This window comes from Haliotis rufescens, unplaced genomic scaffold (genome assembly GCF_023055435.1).
Source record: "Haliotis rufescens isolate VD_foot unplaced genomic scaffold, xgHalRufe1.0.p SCAF_17, whole genome shotgun sequence".
Taxonomy (NCBI): Eukaryota; Metazoa; Mollusca; class Gastropoda; order Lepetellida; family Haliotidae; genus Haliotis; species Haliotis rufescens.
Window position 1 is genome coordinate 19140416 of NW_025963857.1, and position 16245 is coordinate 19156660.

The 16245-nt window shown below is 44.2% G+C and overlaps 1 protein-coding gene across 2 annotated transcripts; it reads left to right on the forward strand.

The window, feature by feature from the left end:
- The first annotated feature begins 1075 nt into the window (after nucleotides 1-1075).
- On the forward strand, nucleotides 1076-11671 carry LOC124138006. 2 transcript variants are annotated; one of them, XM_046504510.2, is made up of 4 exons: nucleotides 1076-1213; nucleotides 7529-8033; nucleotides 8997-9227; nucleotides 11176-11671. In XM_046504510.2, the coding sequence occupies exons 2-4, from the start codon at nucleotides 7535-7537 to the stop codon at nucleotides 11481-11483; spliced, it is 1038 nt and encodes a 345-aa protein (XP_046360466.2). In that variant the 5' UTR covers nucleotides 1076-1213; nucleotides 7529-7534; the 3' UTR covers nucleotides 11484-11671. The 2 variants fall into 2 exon arrangements, with proteins under 2 accessions (XP_046360466.2, XP_048253628.1); XM_048397671.1 differs by lacking the exon at nucleotides 1076-1213 and adding an exon at nucleotides 6023-6778.
- Nucleotides 11672-16245: the final 4574 nt, after the last annotated feature.

Genomic DNA, 16245 nt, shown 5'->3' on the forward strand with positions numbered 1-16245 from the left:
GATTCCAATATGCCAGAGGTACTACTTGGTGATGCGGCCTACCCATTAAAGATTTGGCTTTTAAAGCCTTTCTCCAACAGAGCCAATCTAACTCCTGCTCAAGCCACATTCAACTATCGCCTCAGCAGGGCAAGGATGACGATAGAGAATGCCTTCAGTCGTTTGAAGGGACGGTGGAGATGCTTACAAAAGCGATTGGACATTGATGTGGAGTTTGCTTTCACGGTGATTGGCTGTTGCAATGTCTTGCATAACGTGAGAGTGTCAATGAAACCTTCAGGGATGAGTGGAATTAAGACACAAATGATGACGCAGATGATGAATAAGTGGGCATACAGGATGGAGGTGATGAACCTGTCCGTTGTGCAAAGACCCTTAGGGATTAAGTTGTTCTTCAAAACAATTCTCTTCCCTTAATCCTAAAAGACATCTCGTTTCATCGTCCTCCATGCAGATCCACATTTTTGGCCCTCATTTGTTCTTTTTCTGCTGGCCATTTTTGACGGTCTGGTCTGTTTGAAGTCTGGACATCAACTGGTATCATTCTGACCAATGAGGATTAAGCGTTGCTAATTTGTATATCTAAACTGCATATACTCACAGGTTGTAGCAAATTTGCACCTAGTCCCAACTAGGTGCAAATTTACTCATATGAGTAAAATCTGCACATGAGTAAATGCGTCCATACGGTCAAATTTGCTCACATAAGCAAATTTGCACATATGCAAAAAATACACACGTGTGCAAATGCCGCCGTATAAACAGGGCTTAAGGCGCCACAATTGGCTGTGCAGGGTTGTGTCCCTTGGATACGCCTTGGGTTCGAATCCCGGTTCGCCCCGATTATGTTTCTAGGTTTGTCAGCACCATACCCGTGCTCGTGGGTTTCACCAATGTAAACGACTAAGACCTGCATAACCTCGGGTTTTCCTTCCACATCAAGCTGCCACACCGTGATATAACTGGAATACTGTTCAAAGCGGCGTTAAACCCAACTCACTTACTCACTCACTCACTCACTCAAGTGGCCTTGTTCATGTTTTTTTGTTTTTCGAGAATGTGATAGTCTCATGCTTGATAAGATGACCTCATTCTCTTGTGACCCAATTTGAGGGACACCTCGTGGTTTTGCATTTACTTTTGAGTCTTTATCTAGTTGTCTTTGTTAAGTTCAGCTGAGCGGACGCACGCGCCCTTCACTAAGGTCAAACCGGTAAGTTCAGTTTCCACAACAACTGTATCTTTTTAGCTAACTCCCTCTGCCTTCTGCATCTTAAAAGGAACCAAGAAGACTGCATGTAGTACAGGCCTTTGCTTTCATCAAGATTATGTGAATTAAACTTGTATTACAGGACAACATTATTTTATATACTGTTACAGTTTTGAATGTATTGGCAAGGACGGTAAAAAATACACAACTGATATTCAACTTATTTTAAACATTGTCTGCACACTGTACTGTTTATACTTGTGATAATGTTCAGGGTGTCCTCACATCCTACGGTGGATTTAGGCCCACGACAGGACCGTCTTTATGTTGAACTGCCTCTGTGGTCTAGTGGTAGAGTGTCCATGAGTGTAACGTGAACCCGTTTTGGAATCATCACCTCGTTGATCATACACAACGGCAACCTGATCACTGTTCAGCTGTATTCATGGGCTTCCACGAACAATATAACTGTGTCATCACGTCAGACATCACTGTTCAGCTGTATTCACGGGCTTCCGTGAACAATATAACTGTGTCATCACGTCAGACATCACTGTTCAGCTGTATTCATGGGCTTCCGTGAACAATATAACTGTGTCATCACGTCAGACATCACTGTTCAGCTGTATTCATGGGCTTCCATGAACAATATAACTGTGTCATCACGTCAGACATCACTGTTCAGCTGTATTCATGGGCTTCCGTGAACAATATAACTGTGTCATCACGTCAGACATCACTGTTCAGCTGTATTCATGGGCTTCCGTGAACAATACAACTGTGTCATCACGTCAGACATCACTGTTCAGCTGTATTCATGGGCTTCCGTGAACAATATAACTGTGTCATCACGTCAGACATCACTGTTCAGCTGTATTCGTTGGCTTCCGTGAACAATATAACTGTGTCATCACGTCAGACATCACTGTTCAGCTGTATTCGTGGGCTTCCGTGAACAATATAACTGTGTCATCACGTCAGACATCACTGTTCAGCTGTATTCATGGGCTTCCGTGAACAATATAACTGTGTCATCACGTCAGACATCACTGTTCAGCTGTATTCATGGGCTTCCGTGAACAATATAACTGTGTCATCACGTCAGACATCACTGTTCAGCTGTATTCGTGGGCTTCCATGAACAATATAACTGTGTCATAGAGCCAGACATCACTGCTCAGCTGTATTCATGGGCTTCCGTGAACAATATAACTGTGTCATCACGTCAGACATCACTGTTCAGCTGTATTCACGGGCTTCCATGAACAATATAACTGTGTCATCACGTCAGACATCACTGTTCAGCTGTATTCATGGGCTTCCGTGAACAATATAACTGTGTCATCACGTCAGACATCACTGTTCAGCTGTATTCGTGGGCTTCCATGAACAATATAACTGTGTCATAGAGCCAGACATCACTGCTCAGCTGTATTCATGGGCTTCCGTGAACAATATAACTGTGTCATCACGTCAGACATCACTGTTCAGCTGTATTCACGGGCTTCCATGAACAATATAACTGTGTCATCACGTCAGACATCATTGTTCAGCTGTATGCATGGGCTTCCATGAACAATATAACTGTGTCATCACGTCAGACATCACTGCTCAGCTGTATTCATGGGCTTCCGTGAACAATATAACTGTGTCATCACGTCAGACATCACTGTTCAGCTGTATTCACGGGCTTCCATGAACAATATAACTGTGTCATCACGTCAGACATCATTGTTCAGCTGTATGCATGGGCTTCCATGAACAATATAACTGTGTCATCACGTCAGACATCACTGTTCAGCTGTATTCGTGGGCTTTCGTGAACAATATAACTGTGTCATCACGTCAGACATCACTGTTCAGCTGTATTCGTGGGCTTTCGTGAACAATATAACTGTGTCATCACGTCAGACATCACTGTTCAGCTGTATTCATGGGCTTCTGTGAACAATACAACTGTGTCATCACGTCAGACATCACTGTTCAGCTGTATTCATGGGCTTCCGTGAACAATATAACTGTGTCATCACGTCAGACATCACTGTTCAGCTGTATTCATGGGCTTCCGTGAACAATACAACTGTGTCATCACGTCAGACATCACTGTTCAGCTGTATTCATGGGCTTCCGTGAACAATATAACTGTGTCATCACGTCAGACATCACTGTTCAGCTGTATTCGTGGGCTTTCGTGAACAATATAACTGTGTCATCACGTCAGACATCACTGTTCAGCTGTATTCGTGGGCTTCCATGAACAATATAACTGTGTCATCACGTCAGACATCATTCTTCAGCTGTATTCATGGGCTTCCGTGAACAATATAACTGTGTCATCACGTCAAACATCACCAGTTGTATTCGTGGGCTTCTGTGAACAATATAACTGTGTCATCACGTCAGACATCATTCTTCAGCTGTATTCGTGGGCTTCCATGTACAATATAACTGTGTCATCACGTCAGACATCACCAGTTGTATTCATGGGCTTCAATGAACAATACAACTGTGTCATCACGTCAGACATCACTGTTCAGCTGTATTCGTGGGCTTTCGTGAACAATATAACTGTGTCATCACGTCAGACATCACTGTTCAGCTGTATTCATGGGCTTCCATGAACAATATAACTGTGTCATCACGTCAGACATCACTGTTCAGCTGTATGCATGGGCTTCCATGTACAATATAACTGTGTCATCACGTCAAACATCTCCAATTGTATTCATGGGCTTCCGTGAACAATACAACTGTGTCATCACGTCAGACATCACTGTTCAGCTGTATTCGTGGGCTTCCACGAACAACTTAAAGTGCAATCCTCATGAGTATATACAACTTGGCAGACTTGGCTAGATCGTAGCATTGTTAATGCAAATATCGTATTCAAAACATCGAAAGCGGCGCGTAAATAAGGTTTATTTGCACTTTTGTCCTATCAATTTCAAAGCGAAGCATGCTAATTCTGAAAATGCGTTTATTGTTCTCATTTCGGTACTTTCATGTATTTTGTTGTGAGACCTTTCTGTGTTTAAAATATTCGTTGATCTGTGTTTAAAATGATGAAGCATCGAGCGTACTTACGTCGCGGTGTCCAGCGCACAACTTGCTCATGTGTTCGAGTCTGACAGTGATAATGGGTTTCGAGTGGTCATGGAATGTGAATGTATCGCGGAAGATGAATTGGTGATTTCTGAAGAAGTACAAGTGAACGCCTCCCCGTGACCGAAAAAATTGACGGAAATAATCAGGATTGTCTCCATCTTGGACGCATGGATTACAAGTGATAGCAAAACTCAGACTCGACCGTTTGTTTAGTATATTTCCTCCAAATCACAATATCCCGCTGTATGAAGCGACATGTTATAGACTCTGTGTATCCGTGCCACTTGCTTATATGTTTCTCTACACTATACACATGACTGGGTGTTTTATGATAGCTGGACTGACTGCTGGCATACATTTTGAAATAATCTACTGCAGTTACATGTTGTTGTGAGACTGAAGGTCAGACAAATATAGTTCTCGTTAAATCAAGGTTACTTGACAAGCCGACCCGTGAAGATTCCGGGGTAGAATAGGTCTACAGCAACCCATACTTGCCGTAAAAGGTGACTATGCTTGTCGTAAAAGGCGACTAACGGGATCGGGTGGTCAGGCTCGCTGACTTGATTGATACATATCATCGATCCCAATTGCTCGGATCGATGCTCATGATGTCAATCACTGGATTGTCTGGTCCAGACTCGATTATTTTACAGACCGCCGTCATATAGCAGGAATATTGCTGAGTGCGGCGTTAAACAACAAATAAACAAACAAACAAAACTTGACAAGCCCCCACTCGCCATACTCGTAACATACATGGAATCCATACCAGTATTATACAACAGCTAAGGAAACGTGCCACGCTGGTAGTAATTTCCTATCAGCTTGCTGGCCTAGCTAGCTGTGCTAATTAAGCCACGCCTTTTTTAACGCGACACTGGAGACATGTGCCCTTCATCTGGGTATTGGTAGAGTAAGTACACTGGAGACAGGTGCCCTTTATCCAAGTATTGGCAGGCCACAAGGAACTGGAGACAGGTGCCCTTTATCCAGGTATTGGCAGGCCACAAGGTACTGGAGACAGGTGCCCTTTATCCAGGTATTGGCAGGCCACAAGGAACTGGAGACAGGTGCCCTTTATCCAGGTATTGGCAGGCCACAAGGTACTGGAGTCAGGTGCCCTTTATCCAGGTATTGGCAGGCCACAAGGTACTGGAGACCGGTGCCCTTTATCCAGGTATTGGCAGGCCACAAGGTACTGGAGACAGGTGCCCTTTATCCAGGTATTGGCAGGCCACAAGGTACTGCAGACAGGTGTCTTTTATCCAGGTATTGGCAGGCCACAAGGTACTGGAGACAGGTGCCCTTTATCCAGGTATTGGCAGGCCACAAGGTACTGGAGTCAGGTGCCCTTTATGCAGGTATTGGCAGGCCACAAGGTACTGGATACAGGTGTCTTTTATCCAGGTATTGGCAGGCCACAAGGTACTGGAGACAGGTGCCCTTTATCCAGGTATTGGCAGGCCACAAGGTACTGGAGACAGGTGCCCTTTATCCGGGTATTGGCAGGCCACAAGGTACTGGAGACAGGTGTCTTTTATCCAGGTATTGGCAGGCCACAAGGTACTGGAGTCAGGTGCCCTTTATCCAGGTATTGGCAGGCCACAAGGTACTGGAGTCAGGTGCCCTTTATCCATCGGCAGGCCACAAGGTACTGGAGACCGGTGCCCTTTATCCAGGTATTGACAAGCCACAAGGTACTGGATACAGGTGTCCTTTATGCAGGTATTGGCAGGCCACAAGGTACTGGAGACCGGTGCCCTTTATCCAGGTATTGGCAGGCCACAAGGTACTGGAGACAGGTGCCCTTTATCCAGGTATTGGCAGGCCACAAGGTACTGGAGACAGGTGCCCTTTATCCAGGTATTGGCAGGCCACAAGGTACTGGAGACAGGTGTCTTTTATCCAGGGATTGGCAGGCCACAAGGTACTGGAGACAGGTGCCCTTTATCCAGGTATTGGCAGGCCACAAGGTACTGGAGACAGGTGCCCTTTATCCAGGTATTGGCAGGCCACAAGGTACTGGAGACAGGTGTCTTTTATCCAGGTATTGGCAGGCCACAAGGTACTGGAGACAGGTGCCCTTTATCCAGGTATTGGCAGGCCACAAGGTACTGGAGTCAGGTGCCCTTTATCCAGGTATTGGCAGGCCACAAGGTACTGGAGTCAGGTGCCCTTTATCCAGGTATTGGCAGGCTACAAGGTACTGGAGACAGGTGCCCTTTATCCAGGTATTGGCAGGCCACAAGGTACTGGATACAGGCGTCCTTTATCCAGGTATTGGCAGGCCACAAGGTACTGGAGACAGGTGCCTTTATGCAGGTATTGGCAGGCCACAAGGTACTGGAGACCGGTGCCCTTTATCCAGGTATTGGCAGGCCACAAGGTACTGGAGACAGGTGCCCTTTATCCAGGTATTGGCAGGCCACAAGGTACTGGAGACAGGTGCCCTTTATCCAGGTATTGGTGGGATACGCGACACTGAAGACAGGTGCCTTTTATCTGGGCATCGGTAGGCCATACGGTAGTGAGGACAACTGTCCTTTATCCGGGTATTGGCAGGTCACACAGAACTCAAGACAGATGTCCTTTATCCTTGAAATATATGTTGAGATTTGAGACAGTTTATCAAGAGTACGTTCATGTAGAGTATACATGGTAAAATTAGTGATAGTAAAATCAGGTCGTAGGTGACACACCATAAATAAAATGGTACTTCAGCAGACGTGTTGTAGAAGCCAACACGGACTATAAACGAACCTTTTTCATGTTGACATGATTTTGTGCTTAATTCCCCTTTTATGTTTTATTTTTTTCTAAATCATGACAGAGACAAAGAACATTTGTCCTGCCAAAGATATATACAAATGTGACCTTTGCTCTTAGAGGGACCCAGGAAGTTACGGGGTAGAATAGGTCTTCAGCAACCCATGCTTGCCGTAAAAGGCGACTGTGCTTGTCGTAAAAAGGCGACTAACGGGATCGGGTGGTCAGGCTCGCGGACATGGTTGATGCATGCCATCGTATCCCAATTGCTAGGATCGATGCTCATGATGTCAATCACTGGATTGTCTGGTCCAGATTCGATTATTTACAGACCGGCGTCATAAGGCTGGAATATTGCTGAGTGTGGCGTTAAACAACAAATAAACAACAAACAAACCAATCTTAGAATACTTGTTATGTTCATGACAATACACTATGTTCCAGCCAATCATGGACACTCAGAAATACCGGGATGCTAGTCTGAAGGCAGTCAACTGCCTTATTTCCCAGATGGACGAGAACGCTCTCTATCAACAAGAAGAACTTAAAGGGGAGTTCTCTGCCCTTTACAAACTACCAACACAACTCCTCTTGTGGGGCAAGCAAGAAATCGCCAACAAGATCTTTGACCACGTGAAGAAGAACGTCCTCCAACCTAACGGTGACTTCTACTCCTACCCCAAGAAGAAGGGATGGGAAAGGAAATGCTGCAACCCCCTCCTTGCATACAACTGGCCCTATATCAACGGGTGGATCGCGGTGGCTGCTCAGAGGGGTGGCAGGTTCGACATCTCCGTCCCAGCCTTCAACTACATCAGGACCTTCTATGACCCTGTACAGAAGGGCTTCCTTTGGAATCAGCCCTATAACCCGGACGTGGACACACTAGAACAGAGCCTCTGTGCTTTCATGTGTGGGCATCTTGGATACACGGCACTCTTCTGTGGAGGTTGGTTCTCTGACGTGTTTGGGCGGTCGTGTAGCCTAGCGTTAAAACGTTCGCTCGTCACGCCGAAGACCCGGGTGCGATTCCCGACATGGGTACAATGTGTGAGGCCCATTTCTGGTGCCCTCCGCCGTGATATTGATGGAATATTGCTAAAAGCGGCGTAAAACAATACTTTTCCACTCACTCTATGACGTGTTTAAAAAGGGACGTCATTAGTCGGGCCCGGAGATCGTTATATCCGAGAATATACGTATACATTACCTGTTCTTATTTATCATTACGTTATTTTAGATATAAACATTTCTCTCTCTTTCTTTTTGATGTCAATTCAAAATATAGCAAAATTCATGTCTATTTCAAATCCTGGGTATTCTTATTGTCATGAGAGAATGCAAGGTTGATTACAAATAACACTCATTTATCAGTTTATAGTTTACATGTATTATTATTGGATTATATTGGCGAGAAGCTACACTGATTAATGTCCTTGTTTGAAGTGTTATTAGTAAGTAATTGTAACCATGCCTTGTGATACCTTACTATGGCTTCATCTTTTCTAAACGTAAACCCATAATCATTTTCTTTGGAAATATTACAAAATTACAACAATCCGTTTTGAAATATCCCCATTTTGAACATTCTGGTGGTATTCGATATCAATAAGCTTCAATGATATGAATTCAAAACGCCAGAGAATAACCAGCCTTGAATATCTACCGAAACAATTTCCATGGGGCGTTAAAGGTTGAGATGCAAAATAAAAGAAAGGAACTCTGGAAAATAGTGATACGCCAGGTGATCGCGAAAGGTCTAAGCACGTCCAGCTCTACCAGTAGCATCCATTACAACGTAAGTGTCAGTGAGTAAGGAGGCACTTTGAACCATGACTTTGATGGTGAAACCATGACTCCAACGCTAATTCCATTCTGTCCAACATTCTATTCCTTGCCTTATTCCCGCTAGATATGGAGGTAGCCTGCAGCACTGGCGACACTCTGATCCGATTCATGGACATCCAACCTAACCTGGACGAGGAGTTCCTGATGAAGATGGACAGCAGTGGTCAACTAATCAGATCCGGTTGGCCCGAAGACAAGACTGTCTTCTTCCGGATCAAGCGGAAGGAGTCACCTAATCTCTTCTATCAGCTGGGGTTTCCTGCAATCTTGCTGGCTAAACTCTATCTTGCCACCGGTAAGTCCAGCTAGGGTTTCCTGTAATCTTGCTGGCTAAACTCTATCTTGCCACCGGTAAGTCCAGCTAGGGTTTCCTGCAATCTTGCTGGCTAAACTCTACCTTGCCACCGGTAAGTACAGCTAGGGTTTCCTGTAATCTTGCTGGCTAAACGCTACCTGTCTACCGGAAATTACAGCTATGATTTCCTGCAATTGTGCTCGATACGTTCTACCCTGCCACCGGTAAGTACAGCCTGGGTTTCCTGCAATCTTGCTGGCTCAACTCTACCTTGCCACCGGTAAGTCCAGCTAGGGTTTCCTGTAATCTTGCTAGCTAAACGCTACCTGTCTACCGGAAATTACAGCTATGATTTCCTGCAATTGTGCTCGATACGTTCTACCCTGCCACCGGTAAGTCCAGCTAGGGTTTCCTGCAATCTTGCTGGCTCAACTCTACCTTGCCACCGGTAAGTCCAGCTAGGGTTTCCTGTAATCTTGCTAGCTAAACGCTACCTGTCTACCGGAAATTACAGCTATGATTTCCTGCAATTGTGCTCGATACGTTCTACCCTGCCACCGGTAAGTACAGCCTGGGTTTCCTGCAATCTTGCTGGCTCAACTCTACCTTGCCACCGGTAAGTCCAGCTAGGGTTTCCTGTAATCTTGCTAGCTAAACGCTACCTGTCTACCGGAAATTACAGCTATGATTTCCTGCAATTGTGCTCGATACGTTCTACCCTGCCACCGGTAAGTCCAGCTAGGGTTTCCTGCAATCTTGCTGGCTCAACTCTATCTTGCCACCGGTAAGTACAGCTGGGGTTTCCTGTAATCTTGCTAGCTAAACGCTACCTGTCTACCGGAAATTACAGCTATGATTTCCTGCAATTGTGCTCGATACGTTCTACCCTGCCACCGGTAAGTCCAGCTAGGGTTTCCTGCAATCTTGCTGGCTCAACTCTACCTTGCCACCGGTAAGTCCAGCTAGGGTTTCCTGTAATCTTGCTAGCTAAACGCTACCTGTCTACCGGAAATTACAGCTATGATTTCCTGCAATTGTGCTCGATACGTTCTACCCTGCCACCGGTAAGTACAGCCTGGGTTTCCTGCAATCTTGCTGGCTCAACTCTACCTTGCCACCGGTAAGTCCAGCTAGGGTTTCCTGTAATCTTGCTAGCTAAACGCTACCTGTCTACCGGAAATTACAGCTATGATTTCCTGCAATTGTGCTCGATACGTTCTACCCTGCCACCGGTAAGTCCAGCTAGGGTTTCCTGCAATCTTGCTGGCTCAACTCTACCTTGCCACCGGTAAGTCCAGCTAGGGTTTCCTGTAATCTTGCTAGCTAAACGCTACCTGTCTACCGGAAATTACAGCTATGATTTCCTGCAATTGTGCTGGATACGTTCTACCCTGCCACCGGTAAGTCCAGCTAGGGTTTCCTGCAATCTTGCTGGCTAAACTCTATCTTGCCACCGGTAAGTACAGCCTGGGTTTCCTGCAATCTTGCTGGCTAACTCAAGTTCGTATTTCCAATATGTTATGTATCGAACGTAATGAAATATGAACTCGCAAAACACAGAAATATAGTTATTTGGTTATGTTTATAGAGTAATATCTTCAAAATAAAAGTTATGTAAGTAAGGAAAAAATGTGTTATTAGACCAGAGAAAGACGCATCATACAAATTGCAGCGTTCTGGCGTCGTGTTGGTCGACTCGTATGATGCGGGATAAATATAATCGCGCGATAGGGAAATCATTACGAAAATTATGAACCTTCGAAAAATAACGGTGAAAATTCGCTATAATTAATCCTTGGTGGGGTGCTCTCTTGAAAGAACATACCAACTGTGCGAAGGATATATAACATGATCGGTCCTCTTTGTTTATATTTTGTTTCTGAGTGGAATTGCTTCATGAAGAAACTTTAATGAAGATATTAATCTAACTGAACTCATCTCACTGCAGGTACAAAGCGTTACCTGGAAGGAGCCAGAAGCTATCTTGACTTCGCCTACTCGTGTGGAGAGTCGCTCTACACCTTTATCAAAAGTCACAAAGTTGCATACGGAGCATCACTCGTGGCCGCCATCACCAAGGAAAAGAAGTATGCCACCATGGCTACAAGGATATCTGACTTTATCATGTCTACGAGAACAGAGAGCGGCATGTTTCTGTCCACCTCCCCGATACTGGAGCGCTTCGACCAGACTGCCGAGAACATTGGCTGGATGAGAGAGATATCCGTCGAGCTGGAATCCTATCAAAGATCTTAAAATTACATTTCTCAGTTTTTAATATTACATTTCTCAGGTGTTTATGGTGTATTGTCCTCAACAATTAATCCTAGCGATGTTTATAACAGTTCACCATATCTTTAATATGCATTCACTTGGTGAAGGCGCAAGAAGTCGCTCTGAAACGTCGTGACAAAGAATAAAAGAAGTTGCTATCTATAAAAAAAGGTGTCATGTATTCAAGTTCACCAACAGTTCGCTGTTCACTTGATGACGTCAAATCCATTAGCATGAGGTTTGGAATTGGCTCAAAGTCGTTAAAGGTGAATGTATGCCTCATAGGACTTCTTTTTATCAGAATTTGGCATCCATATCATTGTGAAACAATCTCTGCAACTTGTCAAAATGGTATGACTATTCCTGAAACATTTACACTTGATTATTTATTTTCAAAATTGTGCTCAGCCATTGGTAAAACTGAATAAATGTTTCATTCTTGTAGACATTATTGCGTCGGGATCGTATCGTATGGTTGACATGCACTGACCCTGTCTGGCTGGACCATATTGTAGGCCTGACATGGGCTTTCCCTGTGTGGCTAGACCATATTGTAGGCCTGACGTGGGCTTTCCCTGTTTTGGGAGGATCATAATGTAGGTCTGACATGGGCTTTCCCTGTTTGGGGAGGACCATATTGTAGGCCTGACATGGGTTTTCCCTGTTCGGGGAGGATCATAATGTAGGTCTGACATGGGCTTTCCCTGTTTGGGGAGGACCATATTGTAGGCCTGACATGGGTTTCCCTGTTTGGGGAGGATCATATTGTAGGTCTGACATGGGCTTTCCCTGTTTGGGGAGGACCATATTGTAGGCCTGACATGGGTTTTCCCTGTTCGGGGAGGATCATATTGTAGGCCTGACATGGGCTTTCCCTGTTTGGGGAGGACCATATTGTAGGCCTGACATGAGTTTTCCCTGTTTGGGGAGGACCATATTGTAGGCCTGACATGGGTTTCCGTGTTCGGGGAGGATCATAATGTAGGTCTGACATGGGCTTTCCCTGTTTGGGGAGGATCATATTGTAGACCTGACGTGGGCTTTCCCTGTTTGGGGAGGATCATATTGTAGACCTGACATGGGCTTTCCCTGTTTGGAGAGGATCATATTATAGGCCTGACATAGGTTTTCCCTGTTTGGGGAGGATCATATTGTATGCCTGACATGGGCTTTCCCTGTTTGGGGAGGATCATATTGTATGCCTGACATGGGCTTTCCCTGTTTGGGGAGGATCATATTGTATGCCTGACATGGGCTTTCCCTGTTTGGGGAGGACCATATTGTAGGCCTGACATGGGCTTTCTCTGTTTGGGGAGGATCATATTGTAGGCCTGACATGGGCTTTCTCTGTTTGGGGAGGACCATATTGTAGGTCTGACATGGGCTTTCCCTGTTTGGGGAGGACCATATTGTAGGCCTGACGTGGGCTTTCCCTGTTTGGGGAGGATAATATTGTAGGCCTGACATGGGCTTTCCCTGTTTGGGGAGGACCATATTGTAGGCCTGACGCGGGTTTTCCCTGTTTGGGGAGGACCATATTGTAGGCCTGACATGGGTTTTTCCTGTTTGGGGAGGATCAAAATGTAGGTCTGACATGCACTTACCCTTGTCTGACTGGACTATATAGTAGGCATGGTGTGTAATGTTTTTGTCAGGGCTGGGTCATGCATCACCCTTCAACCGGCGAGTCACATCTGACATTGTATTTTTATATTTACGAATCTTCATTGTTTGTTGTCTTGTATCATATATACAGTAAACTACGGTTATAACGAACTCAAAGGGACCACTAATTTTAATTCGTTATAAGTGTAGTTTGTTATAAAAATATATACGGCATAAACTGGTTGACACGTAAAGTGACGCAGGCGAAGGAGAACTGGAGAACACATTCAACTAGACTATTCCTTCACAGATGTTGGAGTACCTCAAGGATCTCCACCTTGACCCCGACTTTTGTGAAGGGTTCGTGAGACATCTCAGCTCAGAATGAATCACTGTAGACTTTGTCACGAACGCCACTTTTGTTCTTTTATTCAGTGAATTGAATCTTATCTATCTACGTGCAGGTATACACACCATGGCTCAAAACCCAATTATCTTCGCCCCAAAAATGTTTCTAGGTTTGTAAGCACCATACCCGTGCTCGTGGGTTTCACCAAAGTGGTAAATGTTTGAGACCATTATCACTTCGGGCTTTCCTCACACATTAAGCTGACACGTCGTGATTTAACTGGAATACTGTTAAAAGCGGCGTTAAACCCAACTCACTCACTCACTCAAAACCAAAACGTTTATTTGTTGTTTGTCATCTCGCGGTGATAGTGTATTGTTAGGAAAGTACTATCTTCAGTATCAACTAGACTTCCACCAGTACTCGTCAACCGGGAATGTGGATTATCGTGAACATTTAAAGGAGGTTGTATGGTCAGACATTTCACAGTCCAAGGAAGTTGGACTCCAAACGTCAGCCAAACTCCATTTCGTTTGTGTGCAAAACCAATTTGAATTTTACATGTACCATACTTATTACGACTGCATGACCCAGACCGGAAAGGACCCCGAGACAAGGGGGCCATAGTCCTCCTTCAATACACGTAACTACCTTCTGTTACCAAAAGGAAATCACTGAGCAGAGTTGCGTTCCCTCGTCATGCCAGAAACCCATCATTTCAGGTTTCTATCCCGGTTCGCCCTGATTATATTTGTTTGTCTGCACTACAACAGTGTGCATGGGTTCCCCCAATATGTAGAAGACACTACTTCGGACCTTCCTCCAACATCAAGCTGGCACGCCATGATATAACGGTAATACTGTTCAAAGCAAAGATAAACCCAATTCACTCATCAATATTCAGAGTATGTTTGCCACACTAGTTACGGACTTGGCAAAATATCCAGGTTCAAATCGGCCTGATGCTGATGATGCCAATCACTGGATTGTCTGGTCCCAACTCGATTATTTACAGGCCGCGTCATATAGCTAGACTATTGCTGAGTGTGGCGTTAAACAACAAACAATTAAATTGTTTGTAGTAAATAAACTCCCTGATCGACTTTGACATAATGTCCAATATTTTTAAGCAATCAAGTCAATGTAGATCAAGGTGAAAGTAAGTTTTTTTAGCAGTGTCATGCAGAGATAACGCGTTATCTATCAATGGGTAGACCAAGGTTACTCACAGCCGATAAACATGGCACAGTACAGACAGGGCCAACGCTAGACTGGCTTCAGTCGTCTATTCAAAATATTTTTAATTTTTTTATTCTGGTAACTGTACTGGGTCGTCATTAATTTATGATATGGAAATATGTCTTATTTAGTAGAACTCGTTTGTTTTTATTAATTCTTAAAGTAACACGGATGTTTCACAATACATCCTTATGACACAATAACCTGACAGGTCGAGGGCGCCACTGTGCACCTGTGTTATTATGCGTTGCAAGAGACCGCCGTTTTCAAAGCGTTGTTGCAGTCAAAGCGCTCGGTTCAAACTTATAATTAAGAGGTATCCATTCTAAAGCGCTCGGTTCAAAATTATAATAAAGAGGTATCTATTCTACAGTGGGGCTACATCAAATTTTAAAACACAGTAGGTTTATCTCCTAATTGAAAGTTGCATTATTCAATTTCAGAATAAATATACAGTAGACTACGGTTATAACGAAACTCGAGGGGACAACTAACTTTAATTTGTAATAACCGTAGTTCGTTATAAGCATACATACAGCATATATACAACAAATGGTCAGGACTCAAAATAAGTTCGTTATATCCGTCAGTTCGTTTTAAGCGTGTTTGTTATTGTTTGTTGACTTTTGTTATATATACAGTAAAATACGGTTATAACGAACTCAAAGGGACCACTAATTATAATTCGTTATAACTGTAGTTTGTTATAAACATATATACGGCATACATACAGCACCTGGACAGGACCAAGAAATAGTTCGTTATATCCGTCATTTCGTTATAAGCGTGTTTGTTATAAACGTAGTTTGCTTATAGTTATTGACCTTATTATGAAGCATGGTTACTTTATTCCGTTTGTATACATCATAAACCACACTAACTGGTAATGTCAAATAACTGGGCCACACGCAAGGAAAGTAGACACGCAACCAGACAATTGTGTTCGCCCACCTTTCAGTTCAGATAACGATATTTTCACTCATGCGAATGTTCATGTTCTAGCCTCGTGTCTTGCATAAACAGAGATATTAACACAGATACCCATATATCATTCTGACCTTTAATGCGGCAGCTACTTGGATAAGGACAACTTACAGGAGGAACGCATACCAGATGATCAAGGTATGGCACGGTGTGGCCTACTGTACTGTTAATTACTTCATTATATTGCAAGTAAACGTGTATAATGTTGGGGGTTGTTGTTGGAACAAAGCCAGACTCGACCAAGGTACACTTGCGCAAAGCAATCGTAGCTCTAACTCCCAAACATAGAATTACGATAGCCGTAGCGCTAAGATGGTTTTGTGCAAGTGGGCCCTAGTCTTAGACGAGTTTTAGCACAGATGTCGTGTTGACAAACCAAGCATGATAATCGGGGAAGTTGGGATTCGAACACGATCATTGGATCCTGGCACGACTAAGGGACGCAACTCTGCACTATGGCGCATTAAACGAATTGGAAACATGCTACTGGAAAACGGGTAACCAACTTTCTGTCTCCAGCCTCTCAAGTGCAACTAACGAAGCGATAGTTAGATGGTTGGGCCACCC